This window comes from Perna viridis, chromosome 2 (genome assembly GCF_037379345.1).
Source record: "Perna viridis isolate PV_CMFRI_1.1 ecotype Kerala chromosome 2, ASM3737934v1, whole genome shotgun sequence".
Taxonomy (NCBI): domain Eukaryota; kingdom Metazoa; phylum Mollusca; class Bivalvia; order Mytilida; family Mytilidae; genus Perna; species Perna viridis.
In genome coordinates, this window is record NC_142446.1 from 12,729,193 (window position 1) to 12,750,919 (window position 21,727).

At 32.3% G+C, this 21,727-nt stretch overlaps 1 protein-coding gene across 2 annotated transcripts; it reads left to right on the forward strand.

Annotated features, from left to right (window-relative positions):
- Nucleotides 1-12,945: 12,945 nt before the first annotated feature.
- On the forward strand, nucleotides 12,946-19,190 carry LOC148623677 (uncharacterized). Of its 2 annotated transcripts, none has more exons than XM_088565693.1 (7): nucleotides 12,946-13,090; nucleotides 13,627-13,748; nucleotides 13,996-14,036; nucleotides 14,471-14,579; nucleotides 16,737-17,393; nucleotides 18,013-18,270; nucleotides 18,577-19,190. In XM_088565693.1, the coding sequence occupies exons 2-7, from the start codon at nucleotides 13,686-13,688 to the stop codon at nucleotides 18,622-18,624; spliced, it is 1,176 nt and encodes a 391-aa protein (XP_088421819.1). In that variant the 5' UTR covers nucleotides 12,946-13,090; nucleotides 13,627-13,685; the 3' UTR covers nucleotides 18,625-19,190. The 2 variants fall into 2 exon arrangements, with proteins under 2 accessions (XP_088421819.1, XP_088421818.1); XM_088565692.1 differs by having other exon boundaries at nucleotides 12,948-13,090; nucleotides 18,010-18,270.
- The last annotated feature ends 2,537 nt before the right edge of the window (nucleotides 19,191-21,727 follow it).

Consider the following 21,727-nt stretch of genomic DNA (forward strand, 5'->3'; position numbering starts at 1 on the left):
AACTTGAACTAAAGCAAGACGAAAATGAAAGTTCTTTAGAGTATTCAGATAGGGTTAAATGTATGGCAAAAGAACTGGAATTGCCAGAAAATTTTGAATTCAAAATAACAAGAAAAGGACTATTACAGAAGTTAAAGCCCTATACGGTATACCATGCCGCCAAAAACATTGATGAATTACGAAAAGCAGTAGTCTTAATTGAAGATTCTATTAAAGAGGAAAGTAGGTCTGAAAATTCTAAAGATAAATTCAATGAAACCAAATACTTTATTGAAATAAATGATAAATTAGAGAATTTAAAAACTAAAATTAGCTTCGTTGAACACATTAAGAATCAGGAAGAAAGAGCTAATGACAATAGACCACATTATGATACCAGATATCAAAACATTTTATGCAAATTTTGTTGTAATCGGTCATGTCGCAAGAGTGGGCTGTGTAAAGCAAGAAACAAACAATATTTTAGATGCAAAAGATTTAATCATATTGCTAGAATGTGTCAAACAGTTTTACAAAGAAATAAACCTGTAAATTTAAATAGAGAAAAAGCAAGTAAATTTGAAAGAACTACTCAAATAAACTTGATGACAAACATGGAAGGTAATAAAATAAATGTTTGCTTACAAGGGTTTAAGAAGGCAGCTTTAATCGATACGAGCGCGGCCATTTCGTGTGTTTCTGGTAGGATGACTGATAAACTTAACAAAGCTAAGCTTAAAGTTGAATACCCAAAATATAGGAATCTTTATGGAGTAGGTGGACAAAAATTGAATGTAAGATGCCAGGATGAAATTACTATCATATTTAAAGATGGGACTTCATTTCAACAATCAGTTATTGTCATAGATGAAATTCAGCATTCTTTAATCTTAGGACATGATTTTCTACAAAATAACCAAGCTCAAATTGATTATGCTACAAAGACGTTGTATTTACATGAAGATTGTGTACAAATAACATTGATCAGTACTTCTCTAAATGAAGCTAAAACAAGCAAATATACAGAGGTACGTGTAAGAATTTCATTGATTTCTGTAAAAATACCATAACGTTTTGAAGAGAAGGAGATTTTACTTGAACCTTGTAAACATTAGGAGAAAAGGGGCTTCTAAGTGCTGCTTGTTTTGTGTCATCAAACTTTAATAAAGCATACATGCAAGTGATAAATCCAAATGAAGAAAAGGTTGTTTGAAATAAAAGTGATATTGTAGCTACTATTTCTAAAATAAATGAAAAGGAGATTCATAATTGGTCAAATGACACTGAAAAGTAAAAAATCCATTTGAATAACATAGAAAAATCTAAAAAGAAAAGGAAACTGGGGATAACCCACCTGTTAGCTTGCCGCCACAAAGGGCTGCACTTCACATTAGACGTGAGATTGAAAAACAAACTGATGAAATGTTAATATGTAAAATTATTCAGCCTTCAAATTCTATTTGGCATAGTTCTGTTTGTTTAACAAAGAAAGCTGATGGTACTTGGCATTTTTGTTGTGACTACAGATAGTTGAATATGCAAACAAAGCCGTTGAGTTTTCCAATTCCCAACTTGAATGACGTATTTGATACTATTGGGGAGGTAAAACCACAAATTTTCACATCGATTTATCGTCATCATTTTGGCATATACATTTGCATCAAAACTCCAAGCACAAAACTGCATTTATCACACATTCAGGTGTTTATGAATGGAATAGGTTACCATATGGACTGCGAAACCGCAGCATAGCTTTTTCACAAGTAATGTCACAGGTACTGAGAGGTTTAAATTGGAAAAATGTTTTAACTTACATAGATGACATTTTGATTTTTAGTAAAGAATTTGATGAACATTTGAAGCATTTAGAGGAAGTTTTCCAAAGGCAAATCTCACACTTAAACCAAGTAAATATCAGTTTGCTGTTCAGAAAGAGAAATATTTAGGGCATATCACATCTAAAAATGGTGTTAAACCTGATAAGTCTAAACTTGAAGTAGTTAAAACTAACATGTGCCTAAAACTCAAGTACGACAATTCTTAGGTCTTGTAAACTTTTATAGACGCTTTATTCTCAATCACTCTAAAATAGCAGTTCCATTAAACAAAATGAAAGGCAAAGAATTCATTTGGACAAAAGAATGTCAGAACTCGTTTGAGCAATTAAGGAATGCGTTGGTTTCTGACCCAATTTTGGCTCTACCGGATATGACAAAACCATTTATTCTAACATGTGATGCTTCAGGTTCAGCAATAGGCTATTTTCTAGGTTAGTTAGATGAAAACAATCGAGAAAGGGTAATTTGTTACAATGGTCGATCACTTAGGAATAATGAATTGAATTGGACTATTACAGGAAAAGAATGTTTGGCATTTGTTGAAGGAATTATGAAAAACAAAGTCTCATGCAAAGTATAAAATTTTTACTGATGATCAAGCACTAGGTTGGTTGCACACAACAAAAGATACTAACTCAAGGTTAGGAAGATGGGCTCTTGAACTGCAAAACTATGATTTTGAAATTGTTTATAAAGAGGGTAAAAATAATAAAAATGTGGATGCATTGTCAAGAATCCCTTATAAAGAAATAAAAACTAGTGAAGAAATATTCCCAAAAACTAACCGTAAATAATTGTGAAATAAATTCTAATACTGAAATAGCCTTTGAATATGAAAAAGTTAAGCCTTTAGTAGCTAGTATAGAAAGAGAAACTGAAAACGTAGAAAATGTGCCAAGAATTTGTAGACTACAAAGACAGTGTAATGTTTTAAAAGACTTGATAAACTATTTAGAAAAAGGCGAATTGCAGAAAATCATAAAAACGCTAGAAACATATGTTATGAAAGGGATCATTTTAGATTAGGGAAATCAGGTAAACTGATTCATTTACATAGATCTAGGACAAAAAGTATCACAAAAGAGGAGAGTATGATTGAACAACTATTATTATCAAAGTGTTTAAAGCCAGATGCGGTGATTGCTTATCATGACCATGCAGGTCATTCTGGCGTTAAAAGAACATATGCGGCAATACATTTGAAGTATTAGTGGCCTAAACTTTATCAAAATGTTTATGATTATGTGACATCATGTGATAAATGTCAAAGGGAGAAATTGCCAACACATCCTCCACCTTCACCGTTGCAACCTTTGCAAAATGTAGATACTTTTGACCGTTGGCATATAGATATATTGACAGGCTTTCCTAAAACTAAAGAAGGGTATCAACACATTCTACTCGTAGTTGATAGCTTCTGTAGATGGCCGGAAGCATTTTGTCTAAAAACACAAGAGGCCACAGAAATAGCAGAAATTTTGTACAATGAATGTTTGCCAGATACGGAGCGCCGAAATCGATAGTCACTGACAGAGGTCAAACTTTTGTTAGCAAATTGATTCAAGCACTTCATGAATTATTTGAAGTGAAGAGGTATACTACTAGATCACATCATCCTCAAACGAACTCTACTTGCGAAAGAATGAATCGCACAATTGGTCAAACTTTACGAACAAGTGTTAAAAAAGATCAATCTAATTGGTATAAATTAATACCAAGTGTTATGATGGCTCTAAGAATGGCCACAAATACCGAATCTACATGGTATAGTCCCTTTACAATGTTATTTGCTAAAGAAATGAATGTAGGATTTGATGTTTCTGTCCAACCAAGAGAAGGAATGGGTAAAACAGCTAAACAGCATATTGTATTGCTAAAGTATTGCTAAAACATCAGTTGAAAAATCACAAGATAAAAATAAAACCAGATATGATAAAAAGGCCGAGGCTCCAAATTTTAGAAGTGGTGATTATGTACTTTTACAGTCAATGAAAGTTCCAAAGGGACCGTCACCGAAATTATACCCCAAATGGAATGGGCCATTTTATGTCATAAATGTAAGACAAAGAAATAGATGTAAGTTAAGAAGGTATTCAGACCACAAGCTTATAAAATCTCGAATCCACACAAATAGGTTGAAAATGTATAATGATCCTAGAAATTTTAGAGTGCCACAAGAAATTCTTGGGGATGATGTTGATGACGTTAAGCAAAATACACGTATGAATCAAAATGAGCATGAAAACGAAAGAAATCATGTACCAAATGATAATGTTGAGAATAAAAATGAAAATGAATCACAAGGCAATGAAAATAATGAAAAATAATGAAGTTGAATTATTTGAAGCTGAAAAGTTACTCGCTAAGAAGCGAATGAATGGCAGAAGCTTTTATAAAGTTAAGTGGTTAGGATATAAAAAAGACTACATGGGAACCAGAAGAAAACATAGGAGAAGGGTTACTAGTAGATTTTTATTCAAAACACACAAAAGATGGCACAAGAAGAAAACGACCAGCTAGTCTTTTTATCAAGAAATAATTGCATATACATTCTGAAGAGACATGACAAACGAAAAATGTTTGAAGTTCCTTAAGTGACTAAAATGACCATCTAAAAGGAGAAATGGTGATATCACTTATTTAGGCTTTGAGAAGGAATCTGTCAAGTCTCCAACATAAGAGTTTTGATTCATTCAAAATTAGTGCTCAACTGCAAGTGCACAGCAGTTACCGTGATAGAGATTTAAAATTGGTTCGTCTCATTCAAAATTTATAGGCATATGCTTCAGGTTTACACTTTAATACAATTGAAAATGCTTCTTTAAGACAGAATGAGAGTTAATAGGAAATAAGAAATGATTCAGAAAATAATGTGAAGTAGTGTGGATAGATAATTTGAATAAAAACAAAATATGGGTTTTGTTCTAATATACTTATCAAAGAGTAACAGTAATCACAAATAGTCAAACAAAACATAAAAATACATACAAATTGATAAACCTTAAATAACAATGGTAACTAACGACAGTGAAGTTTGAGTCTAATTAAAAAGAATAAAGAGGGTAAATTTGGAATCATGTAATCAAGAAAAAAGAGTGTTTCAGAGATGTTTTCGCAACCTGACACAGTGATTACTTGATCCTGAAGAACCTAAATAAGAAATGCATAGAATAGTAATATTAACAGCAATGATAAAATGTTCAAAGATGTAAATTGTATTCTGGGACAGTGATTTATTGGTTTTGAACATTGTCAAGTTATTAGAGTTTAAAATAACAATAAATGAAATAAAATAAAAAAAAAGACTCATCTCTCAAATGTATATTGAAAACTGACACGTTTATAAGATACAAATTAGTGAGAAAATAATTATTAAAATTTAACATGATAAAATATATAAAATAAAACCAAATATACAAAATATTAGAAGGAAACACTAAAATGAACTGTCATAAAAGACGCATTGGTGTGTTTAAATATTGTATATACTTGTATATATTAACTATTATTGTGTTTTTGCTTCATACAATAAATATCATCCGAGGAATAAAGACAGTGGATAGACAAAGGTGGCATAGAATGCATCAAGAAAAGATCATCGAAGAGCAATTTAAAGAAGACTATAATTGGTAGAAATAATAACGTTTTTAAAAAAACAGCACTAGTGATGCCTATGGATTTGGACTTAAATTTTCTAATCGAGAGCGTGAAGCGAGATGCTAAAAACAAAGACTATGAAACCTGACTAACATATTACTCTAATCGAAATTGAGAAAAATTAGAAGAGAACAATAAATTGATATTCTGGTGTATTATGTTATATGTATATATATGTGTATGTTTTGTTTATTGTTGGGACAAAAATTTTGAAGCAGTGGGTTAATATAAGGTTGGAATTTGGGTATAAATTACGAATTAAATGAATTGAAAGATTTCTAGCATTCAAATGAAAGATTGGTTTAAATTAGAATATCAAAATTAAGAAATAATGGTTTATTTTTAATTTACATATTCGGTAATATTTTAGACTTGATTTCTTTCAATGACAAATGTCAGTTTTATGTATTAATAAGATTCATATTGTATATTGGCAAAACTGATAATCATAAATGCGATAATTAAAATCGGAATACTCATCGGAAATGTCTAAAAGATAACCTCAGGGTATATAGAATAAGTATTGCTAAATCAAAACAGTGTTACTTAATTTGTAAGGGCAAAAAGTATTATTCTTATTAACTTAAACTTCTTTAGGAAATAAAATACTTGTTTTAATACGGATATTCAATATTTCGGACAATGTACACATTGGCTTAAGGCACCTGTCGAGTTAACTATTTAAGTTCGACGAAAGGGACTCTTGTCACTTAGCTGGTTACAAGAGTAAAGATGTGAACTATAAATTGAACTTGGTTTGTTTAAGGTGCGTATTTATTTCGGATGAATTTTATTTATTTTGTTAAAGCATTCATTTTTTAAGATAAAAATATTTCTTTAAATAAGCTAATTTGAACCAAGACAAAGCTGTATTTAACTCAGTAATTTATATTTGAAAATAAGTACTTCAAAGAATAAAATACTGCTCAAAGTTTGTGTCCTTATTAATGTTTAAAAGATAAATTGAATTATATATAATCTTTATTATTGTAACTTTATTAATCATTATTATTGTATATATTGAGTTAGCTGGTGACAAGAGTAAAGATGTGAACTATAAATTGAACTTGGTTTATTTAAGGTCCCTCCCTCCGAGTCCCTGTCCCTCGCAAAGTAACACCTGCGTAAGCGAATTCCCCAACAGAAAAGCAGATATGTAGTCCGGATTAACAGAAGAATTGAAATAAAGTATATACCCATGTGAGACCCGAAACACAACATTATAAATTTTTTCAATTTAGTAGAAAGATACATTTTGTATAACATTGTCACAATTTTGCTGTCAAAATTAATTTCAATTTTAGTCTGCTGAGTGTGTCTTAAGTTAAGCTTAATATGTATTTCATCGCATTGGACATTTTCTATAAGGTACATTAAAGGTACAGAATTTCAGCAATACAATTTGATAATAACTGTTTTGATGTTTTACTGTTGTTATCGAAACTATAATATTCTTTCATGGGTCATTACTTAAAATAAATGAAAATTCTAAGACATATATTTGAAATTCAAAGTCAAAATTCATAGACATATCTAGAGGCAGCGTGCTTGGAGTGTCTCCTCTTTTGACAATACATGTCATTTTTTTTATCAGATGGTCTTTTGACAAATTCTTGCAATGAATACAATGCCTTTTCTGTGATTTTTGACGGGATACATACACTTATTTGACATGTTTAGATATGATTGAATGCATTGGTTTTTTAATTGACAATATTTAAATTAGTTTTTTGTAATAGGTTTTGGGTATTCCAGTGAAGACTAATTGTGCGCTTCTCATAGCCGATTTGTTCCTCTACTGTTATGAATCACAGTTCATGGCAAAGCTCTTTAAAGATTGTTCAAAATCTGTTGCATGAATTTAATAATACTATTAGATATTTTGATGAGATTTTGGCCGTAAAATTTCGAATATTATATTTAAGATTTCTACCCAAAATAATTAATAATAAGTTGACCAAGTCCAAGATAAATAATACTCTTACATTTTTTCTTGATTTAAAATCAACACTAGAAAATGGCAGACTTCATACAAAAAATTAGGTCAAAAGAGACGATTTTTATTTCCACATCGTTAATTTTACATTCCTAGATGGTGATATTCCCGAAGCACCCTCCTACGGTATTTAATTTCATGACTTGTTCGTTTTGCTCGTATTTGTAACAAAGAAAAGCTTTTTTCACCGTTACAAAAGTTTGATACAAAATACGATGGCACCTGCAGTTCTTTATGAAACAGTGTATTGCTCAATCAGTTTTTTAAAATATATTCTATAAAGCATATTCTTTCAAACAAAATCCTTAATAGCTTCATTCATAAAAGAAACTATTTTTAAATCATGGCCTATTCTGTGAACCTTGTTTTCACAAATAAAAAATATTCGACCCCTAATTGCATTCGTTCATTTTTTTGCAGTCTTGCACTACATTAGTTCTTACTTGTTTAGTATTTGACGTTACTTTTCCAAATCCAGTCCACTAGAACTGTTTATTTCTGATTCTGGTAGTTCTGATGCTATTGCTATCTAGCTTTCTTTAAGTGGATATCTCATATGTATATATGGTTGATGTTGAGGTATTCCATGGACAGAATTCGATGTATTATTAAATGAATTTTATGATGTGTTTGTCGTTTCAGTTCTCTATTGTCCGTATATTAAAGTGTTGTTAATGTGCCTTTGTGTTGTTGTATTACTTTTTAGTTTGATTTTGAAGAATTGTCATCGTTCAGTTTCCATGGATTTTATTACTTTTGTTGTAGGGTTTTTCAGAGCTTATTTAACGAGTAATAAAGGGAACCAAGGTTATAGCGGTAATCAAAAGAATGTAATCCAGGGACAAAGGCCAGACATGGAAAACAGACATACACAACAAAGAACATAAAATAAATAAAATCATACATACAAAGTAACAAAAGTAAATGAGGAACTCGGACTCCACTAAAAACTGGGAGCATGGACCAGGTGCACCGGTAAGTCCGGGGTAGACAAACGAGGAAAGGAAAACTATGACCCGTAGAATAAATCAATTTTCATGGTGCTGATGGATACACCATAACGATCCACGAGTTCATGATGACGACCATAAAACCTCTGTAGTGATGACTTCAATCTTGTAGCAACATAACCCTGTTCCAGAAGCCTATTTGTTAGAGTTCTAGCGCGATACAAAAAGTCTGCGTAGTTTCGGCAAGCTTTGGCATAACGTATGAGTTGTGATATGAACACTCCATACGCAGGAGCCGAAGGGTGATGAAAGGAAAGTTGACAATTCTGAATGAAAAGTCATCACGTTTGTCGTAAAGTTTGGTAAATAGTTTTCCTTTACCATCGATTTCTAAGTGTAGGTCAAGATATGAGGCTGACTTCACAGTGTCTGTAGTATCTTTTATCTCAAGTTATTTTGGGTAGACGCGATGTATCAAATCCCCTAAATTAGGATTGTTTAAAGATAATACGTCATCTATATAGCGGAAACTGAGATTGAAGGATCTAGCCAAACAGTATTCTTTCTTTCTGATCAGATCAGCTATAAAGTCAGCCTCATAAGAGTGAAGGAATAGGTCAGCTAGTAAAGGAGCACAATTTGTTCCCATTGGAATGCCGACCATTTGTTGACAAACACGTCCACCACACTGGACAAATATGTTGTCGATTAAAAATTCCAGCATTTTGTAAACATCTTCCTCTGTACATTTGGAAGATGATTTGGAATTATTTCTTACAAAGTATGAGGAATCTCTACCAAGAACTATATATTTGTATCTAGGTGTACCATCTTTTTTGGAAAAACAACGATGTATAATGTTTTTAAGTCGGGATTTTAACTGAGTATGGGGAATAGAAGTATACAGTGTTGAAAAATCATAGGTTTTAATGCTAATATATTCAGATAATAGTCTTGAACTGATTGTCTCCAAAAGATCTTTTGAATTTTTCAGGATCCACATTGAATTAATACCACTACGGGAGTAACAAATAGTACTGTAGACCCTCTTTGACAGCTGTGAGTATAGAAGTTGAAAGTTTTGAAAGAGGTTTGGTGGTACATTTTGCAGATCCAGCTATGAAACGTTGTTTGATGGATTCTTGTGAAGTTTAGAAATCCAGTACATAGACGATAAATCACAATCATCGTCCTTGGTAGAGAGACCAAAAGAGGATAGCACAGATTTATGGTTTTCCACAATCTCTTCTTTGGAAAGAGTAGTAGCAGTGTAGGTCTTATCACTGCTATTATTTTCTACGTCTATCTCTGATAATAAACATTGGATATAAAACGTTTTGCAGACAAAAACAATGTTGTTTTGGGCTTTGTCTGCTGGTACGACAACATATTTGTCATGTATAGTAGACAATGTTTTTGCTACATCGGGGTCTTTGAAAACTGATGTAGCCTTGGCACTCATTGACCTACTTAAAACTTTCATTCGTTTCAAAATTAAAGACCTCACGGCCTTCAACCACTCGGACAGAGAATCAATGTCTTCTTGTTCTCGTTTTATCCATTTTCTTGCATAATCCTCGACGGCATCCATAAGAACTTTAAAGTTATAATTCCAATTTATGGAGCGTGTTTCACGGTACTTGGGACCTTTAGAAAGGATATTGCGCAGAGATTCGTTTTTGATAATGGTTAAATCTCCCGTAACGACGTGACCAGAAGGACCATATTTAAATGGAGAGGTTTTGCAAGAACAGTCAGGTGGTTTAGCCTTGAAGTCCTCAATCTCGAGGTTCTGCAATAGCCTTTTATAATTGAAAATTTTGGATGCGATGGGTGAAGTATAGGAATATGAAATAATTGGTATGGATTTGTCTTTGAAATATGGGGGAATTTTGTTGGTAACGTTTTTGTGATGGAGGATGTTAGCCAAATTAATTGCATCTATACCTTTGTTGACAAACGGTAGTGGAAGAAATGATCGTTTTTCTTCATCTTGACTTTTCACACAAACTGGTTTAAAGAGTCTGTGGAAACCAATATCCAAAATGATGGCAACAAGTCTGTATAATGATGAAGTGGGGTCAGAAACAGGAGTGTCAAGACTTGTTTTGTAAAGGAAGTGTAGTAGAGTGAGAGCTAGAATATAGTTTGGTTCTAATGTGATGAAGTCCAAGAGGTTTTTGTATGAAAGGAAGGAGACCATCTATGGAGACATCATGTAACTTAGGTGATGTATAGTGATGATGGCCATGACTCCTTTCCCGTCTTGGATTTTTGTCAAATGAATTCATCACATTTATGTTATTGTTATATTGGCTTGAAAGGTTTCCTATACTTGTGATGTTGGCATTGCATCCGTAAGGTATTGCAGTACCTAGTCTGCGTATCCAGTACTCCTCTCTTTCCCTACGATAGTTTTTACTTAGAACGGGACTGTTCGTAGGATGGTAAATTTTTTCTAAAATACGAACTTTCATGTAGAGGAAAAGGTGTATTTACACATGTTGAAGACCTCTTATTGATCTTTATAAGTATTTACATTTTTTATAAAGTTAATACGATAGTGCATTTGTTGCATTTCACCATATCTGTTCCTTTTTCTATTTATTATGTTCTGGGTAAGAAAATATTTATTTTTCTCTACCGCAGCCTACTCCAGTAAAAGCTATGTAACTTAAGATTTATTACTTGTGTATTAGGAAGTTCCAACATGTCATTCTCATCACTAAAGCTGTTAATTTGACACTTACAGAACAAATGGGAACATTTAACTTGATAACTTGGTGGAAAAGAAGAAAATCTATGAGAATTTAATTCATTTTGTGATGTTGAATTTCCTAGAGACCAATCAAGTGGCAAATATTACATCACGATGTCACTGAGGGGGGAAATGTTCCTATTCTTCACATTCTTACAACTGAGAAAAGGCTAAAATTGTCCAGTCAAGATTATCTGGAAGTAAGTACTACAGGTTAAAGAACAAACTATACATTAATTATTAAAAATAATATGTATCTAAGAATACGTGCAAATTATATAATTGTCACTGAATATCTGTAATACAGTCTATGCTTCAAGGGATTTTTATATAAATTATAATTTTTTGTCTACTCTGCAACATCAGAGGGGAGCTCGCGTTCAAGTTTCTTTTCAGAGCTAAGGGTTTTCAACCTACGGCATACTTAACTCGGAAATATATTTTACTCTTGTTGACAACCTATTGTATTGAATGGATTTTTCTATAACCTGCACAAATCACGTTTTGTTCCGCTCAGCAGATTTTTAAAAATTGATTTTTTACAAGAAAAACGTTAAATCACGCTACCTTTATTGCTGACGACTTCATTCAATCTTTTTAATATGTTGAATACCTCTAAAAATACTTAAAAGGTTAATAATTGTTATTGTTGCATGATGTAAGGTCTCATATATATATCAATCTTTGTTTTCATATTTGAAAAGCCGCCTTTATTTTCATATTTTAACATCTTTTTTTTTAACTTTCCTTTATTTGACATACAATGTTGTATTGTAAGTCCTTTGTTTAATGGTTAAGTCTTAATTAGCCAAAGTATCACTTTTAGTTTTTATTCCAATTCTATTATTTTAGAGAGAAACATTCCGAAAGAGTTTTTAAAGTTAAAGTTAAGGAAAGGATGTGCTTTTGATGGCAAATACGTTTCCTTAAATTAAGATTAAATCAACTTCAAACAGACAAATGATTTATAAATCCATATCAACGTACAACTAACCAAAAACTGGACCTGAATCTGATTAGAATATGGATTAGGCACTTTCACTGGTAGCTGTTGAATCAATGAAATTAATATTTAAAAAAAATACTTTGCGGTTTATACTGAAGAAACGTTTCATTTCGCTTATATATTCTGAATCTAAACTACAGAACATTCGAATAAACTTTAATCGGGGGCGGGGGGGGGGGGGTAATCCTCCTCCTCAATTTCAATCCTTATATACATATCCTACATAACAACACCTAGATGAGCTGTCCGGTACTACCATACATCCTGTATTAAGTTACAGCCCTAGATTTATCCTGTGAGGAGAAATGACCCGGCCAGCGAAAGCTATATTTCTATATATAAACTAGCTGGCCGAGTGGTCAAGGACGCTGGACTTAGTGCAGGCGGTGTTGCCAAAGTTTTTGATTTCACGCATATATTTAAAAGCGTCACCTGTCAAAAGGCTATTTGTTAAGACGTCGATCTCTCACTTTCAACATTTTTTGGTATCATAGAGTGGTAATAAAAAATGTTTGGGATGTAAGAAGTCAAACTTAAATATAGCATATATGTAGATGATTAAGACGACGACTTTGTAAAATATATAAATAAACAATTTGAATAGAATATATTTAGTAGATCTGACCCACACGCTTCTACTTAAAAAAACAACACCTCTAACAATAAAAGATATTTAGTAAAGAACATATCTCGTCACTCTTAACTCTGTTAACTCTTTTCACAGAAAAAACCTTCGAATTGTCAAATTAATCTACTACGAGAAATAAGAATTGTAAAAAATATCTCACCCAACTTAAAATGCAATCAAATTTAAATTTCCCTCTCAAACGATTTGGGTTTGTTGATATGTATCCATGTGAATATAAAAGGGAAACTATTTTTAAATTCCGGATCGGTTCTTGTCAGGTAAGCATAATATCCCTATCTCACGTGAAAAGAAACATATGACAAGAATAATTATGAACACAATCGTTATAAACTGATAAACCAAATGACAATGTCTGTTCTCATCTATCTTATTTGTTGTTGACTTCATTGTTTGAAACCTGTTTATATTGCTGCTCTCCTCAGAAAGCATGAAAGAGTGCCAGTTGTAATCAATAAGTTACAGGGCAAGCCTTATCCACCAAAGAGGGGATATGATATTCAATGAGGGTTAAAGTTATGACCCGTTAGAAATCCGGTGAAGTCATTACTTGTAATATACATGTTCTAAATGAACAAGATTAGTTTCAATTGTGAATTCGTTTAATCCTAGTCTTTTATTCATTTTCAGTAGGCTACTTTGCGATACGCTTATATGATTTTAAAACATATTTTTATTTTTAATTAGGTGAAAATTCTTTTATCTACATTGACGATTTTTAAAGATATTATTTTATTTAAAATCTAGTCAAGAATATATCTTTTCATGATTACGTTGTTTTCTATCACAATTCTAGATTACAAAGTTACTATATCCACCACACTAGCGCAGATATTAAATTGATGACTTGTCAGAATGTTCTCGGAGACAAGAAGAAGTTTACACAAGTCTGACCATTCTTCAAGGTCAAATCTCTTGGTATGGTGATTCATTCATTGAAAAAGGATGAATTTATTTTTTAGATTTTCAATTTAACAAGAATTTAACGTTATTCATGAGGTCAAAATCTAATGTTTCATTTGTCATTTGCCTGTCTGTGTCACCCTCTAATAGCAGCTTTCCACATTCGTTTGAGTTTCTTTGTAATTCGATCAAATTTGCATTTCATATAACGTTTGTTGACGAGATAATCTTGTTTGTTTTTTATGCTACTGTTTCATTATAGTTTGGTGAAGGGGTGCAAGAAGATGATCTTTTTTTACCAAGGTAAGGTACATGTTTCATTTATAATAATTCGGAACAAGGTAAGGTACATGTTTCGTTTATTATAATTCGGAACAAGTTTTGGGGTAATATAACTTGTTTGGTACTTGAATTACATTTAAAATAAACCGCCCGTGTTCATTAAAAATAAGAAATTTTAACTAACATTGTTTTGTTTGTTTTTGTTTTTGTTGTTGTTGTCTTATCAATTATAATGAGACTTAGGGCTAATTAATTCGGCGATGTTTTACGGCTCTAACGTGTAAGTGGTTCATTATAGAAAACACATTTCAACAATCTTATAAATTTCTATATTTTCACCTGGGCTTACTGTAGGGGTTATCATAACATCTTATCTGTGTTACATTTACATATGTAGAGATCTAATTTAAATTACATGTATTGTCAAGATTTTAAATATTTTGTGTTAACTGCAGCCTCAACCATCAGGAATATAAACCTAAATCCCAGTACACAATCGCAGTACAATTGCAGAATGACGACATCAAGCTCACAAAGAAGTCAACAATTCCTTTATCGAACTTGGTTTGTATTATGTGTGAAGTACCATTGTAAATATAACAGTGAGATAGTATCTATTAAAAAGGCTCTTTATATAGTATTTAACCCTCTTTTACTTACATGATGTTTTGGGTCAAACTTCATTTTTGGCCATCATTCAGTCGGCCATCTTGACACAGTGTGTATGTAACCATGAAATGAAAAAAAAAAAGGTTTTTTTCCTTAAATTGTCCAAAAGTAGCAAATCTTTCACAAACAAAATTCTACCAAATCATTCATTTATTCATAAAATTGTTTTATTATTTTAACCTTCATATTTCGTGTCGTTACCATATTTAACGACTTAGATTAAACAATAAATGAATATCTTTAATGAAAATACAAATCCAATGAACTGCTAAGAATTATTGTTTTTGAAAACAACTCTGTCAAACATAAAAGAGTAATCAAAAGAACCAAGATTTTAGCGGAAATCAAAAGAATGTAATCCAGGGACGAAGACCAGACATGGAAAACAGACAAATACGACAAAGAACATAAAGTAACTAAAATAATACATACAAAGTAACAAAAGTAAATGAGCAATTCGGATTCCACTAAGAACTGGGAGCATGGACCAGGTGCACCGGTAGAGTAAGCGTTCTCTGCATTTCTAGAAACACCTGCCGAGTTGCTCATAAAAAGTCAAACCCGGGGTAGAGGAAAGAGGTAAGTAAAACTGTGACACGTTGAACAAATGAGTTTCCATGGTGCTGATGGATACACCATAACGATCCACGAGTTCATAATGACGACCATAAAACTTCTGTGGTGATGACTTCAATCTTGTTGCAACATAACCCTGTTCCAGAAGCCTATTTGTTAGAATTCTAGTGCGATACAAAAAGTCTGCGTAGTTTAGGCAAGCTCTGGCATAACGTATGAGTTGTGATATGAACACTCCATACGCAGGAGCCGAGGGATGTTACACAGATGAAAGGAAACTTGACAATTCTGAATGAAAAGTCATCACGTTTGTCGTAAAGTTTGGTCAATAGTTTTCCTTTATCATCGATTTCTAAGTGTAGGTCAAGATATGAGGCTGACTTCACAGTGTCTGTAGTATCCTTTATCTCAAGTTATTTTGGATAGGTGAGATGTATCAAATCCCCGAAACTAAGATAATACGTCATCTATATAGCGGAAACTGAGATTGAAGGATCTAGCCAAACAATATTCTTTCTTTCTGATCAGATCAGCTATAAAGTCAGCCTCATAAGAGTGAAGGAATAGGTCAGCAAGTAAAGGGGCACAATTTGTTCCCAATATAATGCCGACCGTTTGTTGAAAAACGCGTCCACCACACTGAACAAATATGTTGTCGATTAAAATATCCAGCATTTTGAAAACATCTTCCTCTGTATATTTGGAAGATGATTTGAAATTATTTCTTTCAAAGTATGAGGAATCTTACAAAGAACTATATATTTGTATCTAGGTGTACCATCTTTTTTTGAGAAACAACGATGTATAATGGTTTTGAGTCGGGATTTTAACTGAGTATGGGGAATAGAAGTATACAGTGTTGAAAAATCATAATGCTATTATATTCTGATATTATTTTGAATGAAGGATCTCCATACGATCTTTCGAATTTTTCAGGATCCACATTGAATTAATACCACTACGGGAGTAACAAGTGTTGTGGTAAGACTGAAGACCCTCTATGACAGCCGTGAGTATCGAAGTTAAGTTTTGAAAGAGGTTTGGTAGTACATTGATTGTTTACATTTATCTGATCTTCTGAATACTAGTATGTGAATCAATTGGTTTTATTTATCTTTTACCCAGAATGTCAATCAATAACACAACATAAAAACTTTAAATGAGCAATCGAAAAAAATGCACGTTAGTTTCACCATTCTACTGAAGTAACATATTGAGAAAAAAAATAAAAAATAAGATATTTATGCACACAAAGTGAATATAGCAACAATAAATAAATAAATAAATAAATACAAAAAGAAACAGTTAAGACAAATTACAAACATCAAGCAAAAATTATACTGAACAAACATGAAACCACAAACTATGTACGTGTGACAAGAGGTACTAATTATGTATTCTATATCCACACATGAAGAATTCATAGAAATCTCGAAATGTAAAATGTTGATAACTATTTACAGCTTTTAACTGTAGGGTTCCAGAAAATCTATCGGTAAGGGAACATTTCCTGAAAGACATAATATCACTGATCTACCACGTAGTACTTTGTTACTCCATCAACCGGATGAACTACATTACAGTGGAAGCCATTCCTCCAAAATGTTGATTTCTAACACGAATAACATCATTAATCTACCACGTGACTCTGTCAAACTCACTCCACCAGAAGAACTGTGTGTTAAAAGTGAACATCATTCATTCAAAAAATTTATTCCTTCAAGTCATCAGTCAGAAAGAAACCAAAGAACAGCAACTAAATACCTTACACCAAGATCGTGTAATGATTCGGTGCAACTGAAACCTACTGTATCCAGACACGTAATGCATACATCAATTATTCATAATGATGTTATAATCCCCATACAAGCGACAAACAATACCTCAAATAGGCATAGCCAACCAAAATCCCGTGATATAATTCAACGAACTTTCCGACGTAGTAACGACATAGGCAATAAAAAGTTACTAGGTAATGAACATGCAAGAAATTGTCATAGTTACCTGCAGAAGGCCATACATCCAGTTGGTTGGGGCGAAAAATCAACAAAGAAGAAAAAAGAAAAACTAAAAGAAAACTTTCTTCACCACGGCTACACGTTTAATGATCACATCTCTAGCTATAATTCAAAAGTAGGCTATTTTAATCTAATTAGCGTTATATATTTGCCATGTATTACCATGATACTTTCAAAGATTAACATACTTAAAGTAAAAGTTTGTTATTTACAAGGCTTTGTATAATGGTAGATTGACAGAAAGACAAGCTCGGTTTAACACTGATGATGACCATTTGATACTTTAGGAAACAAACTTGAAGAACATGCAAGTTTTGCTTTAATTGTAATCACAAATGTCAATAGCCAGAGAGTTTTCACGATAATGTTTTCAAAAGAGTAAATTGATTCTTTTACTGTGACCGAAACTAATTGTTCACCAAACTACATAAGATAAGATATTTCCTTGGTGAGTAAGAGTAATCAAGGGAACTAAGGTTATAGCTGTAATCAAAAGAATGTAATCCAGGGACAGAGACCAGACATGGAAAACAGACATACAAAGAATATAAAGTAACTAAAATAATACACACTAAGTAACAAAAGCAAATGAGCAATTCGGACTCCACTAAAAACTAGGAGCGTGGACCAGGTGACCAGGTGCATCGGTAGGGTAAGCGTCCTCTGCTTTTCTAGAAACACCCGCCGAGTAACAATACATCTGTTTTCTATACAAATGTTTAATTTCTCAGCAGCAATATAAAAACACGCCCGACCCAAACAAGCGCTCTCAAGGATCCTATAATACGGATAATCATAACCAACATAGGTTGTTACAACGACCTCATACTTTGCCAGTGCAGGGACAATATTCAGACCCCAGACCATCTCGAACCTCTACAGAAGCAACCAAGGTTTTTGATCTTAAAGGAGGAAGAGAAGTATTGCCATCTACGCGGTCATTCAAATTAAAAGATCACCTATTGAGTAGTCATCACCTGAATACTACAAAGGTATTTTTAAGTGTTATTACGTCGTCATTTCAGTTCATTTGTAGATATCAGAAATCATAGGAATACCGCACTCTATTGCATAGTTTTACCAAATATTTCCATTAATCAAAAGATCTCGTACCAGTTCAGTCCAAATAAGCTATATCAGCTTATCTTGTATTGGACGTAATTTGTCCTGTTGTTTGAACAGTGATTTGAAGATTAAAAATAATATTGACATTTATTTAAAAGAGCCTGGTAAGGAAAAGTTAAAGGTATAACAAATATTCGTTTGTATGTATTTTACGTTGTGATTTATACTTTTAGCATCATCCAGTACAGCAGCAGAACTCTTCTCGCAAGAACTTTTCTTGATGTTTGGAATAGTGACAACTTTATACCAATGTGATATTGTTTATAGAATACTAGATTTAATAACATAAAGTAATTAATAATTATATATAAAGCCTCACGTACAATCAAACTGTTGTTTGGAAATTGGAGTTCTGTTCTGAATTCGCTTTGTTCAAGCGAACATAAACTATTTTATGCTAATCTTCCTTCATTGATACCTGCACATTCAAATATTCATACCCAAAGGACAAGGCATATATTAAAGAAAGTAAGCTATATTAAAGAAAACCCTGAGTAATATACTGGATGGCGTAACGACCACCCCATATAATATCTTTCTAAACATAAAATACATATCATGACCTGTCAATAGTAAATTCCATCAATAATATTAAAATAAATAAAAAAATACGTTTTAAACAGCTAAAAAGTGTGTCAAGCATGGTCACTGCCCAATCCTCAATTACTGACTTGTGTAACTGATTTACTACGTCCATTTTCTTACTTACCAACTTTCATACTCTGTAACCGCTCATAAATACATGTAGTAAGGTATACAATATCTACGAATAAATATTGGAAAATTAGCATAGATCTTTTCCATAGAGTACCCATCCGAGATTAAAAGTAATTCAAGCTGAAATAGTGGTATACATGGGTTTTATCTCAAAACACTATGCTTCATGTTTTGCATTAAATATGGTAGAACCTCTCGGTGATGGATTTGGATTCCTAACCGCTCATAAATACATGTAGTAAGATATGCAAGATCTATGGGCAAATATTGGCAAATTAGCATAGACCTTTTCCATAGAGTACATTATCGACCCAACCGAGATTTAAAGTAATTCGAGCCGAAAGAGAGACATATATGGGTTATATTTCAAAACACTATGCTTCATTCTAAGCATTGAATATGGTAGAACCTCTCAGTGATGGTTTTGGATTCCGAACTGTTCATAAATACATGTAGTTGGGTATCTATAGGCAAATATTTGCCAAACTAGCATAAATCTTTTCCATAGAGTACATTATCGACCCAACCGAGATTTAAAGTAATTCGAACCGAAAGAGAGACATAAATGGGTTATATTTCAAAACACTATGCTTCATTCTAAGCATTGAATATGGTAGAATCTCTCAGTGATGGTTTTGGATTCCTAACTGTTCATAAATACATGTAGTTGGGTATCTATGGGCAAATATTTGCCAAACTAGCATAAATCTTTTCCATAGAGTACATTATCGACCCAACCGAAATTTAAAGTAATTCAAGCCGAAAGAGAGGTATAAATGGGTTATATTTCAAAACACTATGCTTCATTCTTTGCATTGAATATGGTAGAATCTCTCGGTGATGGATTTGGATTCCCATTTCTATAATTTTGGTTTTCAGTACGTCTTGTATACAATTAATGTTTGGATTTAGATCTTCGTATATATTTGATTCAAATGTTGTTGATGAATGGGTACTTCTTGAAACACGTGTATAGTATATCGGTATTTGCAATATATATGACTGGTATTTTGTTTATTTTCTATTGTTTGACCATAAACCGAAATTTCTACAGATCTATGATGACAACTTTTCAACGATATTTTTTTTTAAATCATATGTAATACCATATATCTTGTATCGTGTTTCAACATACAAACCAAAACCTTTTCGTCCGTTCGAATATGATAGATTGTCCAGAATTTGATTATAACCCCGCTTTCTGAGAGTTTGATAGGAATCATGGTATCGGTGGAAAGCGGGGTATATCCTATAGTGAGTTTTGCATACAGTTTTTAGTAGTTTTTACAGCTAAATGATGGTAACCACAGAAATCCTATTATTTTTTACGTTCAAAACCGAAACCAAGTTATGCTTTTTGAATTTTTTGGTATATCAAGTATGTGTGTTCAATAGTTCAAGGTGTAAACTTTATCTTATTAAAATAAAAAATTGGTAAAAAATACATATTACCTTGTAAAAACTTGAAAATTGTCTAAAGTTATCAATTGCCTAAACATTTTGTGCGTCTGTGAACCGTTGACTTGTATCATGCTGTTACTTATTAGTAAATGAAGTTTTTGTGATTGAATAAATGCCATCTATTTGTTTACTTTACTCCAAGTCTCTATATGTCATATTCATATCAATTTTTTTTGTTTGGTCGTCAGCCATTTAACGACATTGACGATGTTGTCGAGAGCATTTATTGTTCTTTTTAAGAGTAAAAGAATAAATCTTGAATTGACGATTCTTATAAAATATATCATTAACGTAATCAGATATTTTTTTAATTAGTTATATCAGATACTAGTGTGATATAACATTTTAATTTTGAATTATAAAAGTTATTAGAATGGTCCATGGCTGGGAAGATCAAGCGTGCACCCCCCTCATCATCTTCATGGGAATTTTTAGGTACCTTTATACCTCCATTACCGACTGACTTTGTCGCCAGAGAATATTCTCCGATTCTATTTCAGTATAAGCTTATATTTGTACCCCACATGATCAAAAAGTCTAGAATTTTGTGACTCAATTGTTTGAGCGTCTAAGTCTTCCTGGGATAGCATATGTAAACAAAATAAACAAATATAGATATCATCATGTAGCCCAATGTCTCAGCTTTATAATGGCTTCAAGAAATTTGCGGTAACACTCTGGGTTTTGAGGTAAAATGAAAGAAATATACCCCAACGAAAAATCGCTTAAATTGACATATTGTTCCATGTCAAAGTCCCTAAAGTATTTATGCTTCAGTAAAAATAACTTATTTGGTTAATTCTATTTAGTATTATTACAATTAATATTTCTGGGTTTTTTTTTAAGAAGTTTGGAGATTTTTGTACTCAAAATTATCTGAAAATGCAAAAAATGGGATTTTCGATTTTTTCGCAAAAAGTCACAGAAATTCGACTCGACAAGTTATTGCTCAATTAAAACTTCGCAAATGTAGTGTCATTCGATAGATAATTTAGTTTTCTACATAAAAACTAATTTTTAAGACAGAATTTTCAAAAAGTGTTTAAAATAGATATACCTCCCATTGCCGACAAAAAATAAAATAACCCTAGAAAACTGGTCTCAGTATCAAACAGAATTCTCATTGACAGCATACTGACACTGCAG

Bases quoted from the DNA above. Each gene is read 5' to 3' on its own strand.
- LOC148623677 (XM_088565692.1), top strand. From the start codon at position 13,686: ATGTTCTCGGAGACAAGAAGAAGTTTACACAAGTCTGACCATTCTTCA. The intron at 13,749-13,995 runs GTATGGTGATTC...GTTTCATTATAG, and splicing joins CTTCAAGGTCAAATCTCTTG to TTTGGTGAAGGGGTGCAAGA. The intron at 14,037-14,470 runs GTAAGGTACATG...TGTTAACTGCAG, and splicing joins GATGATCTTTTTTTACCAAG to CCTCAACCATCAGGAATATA.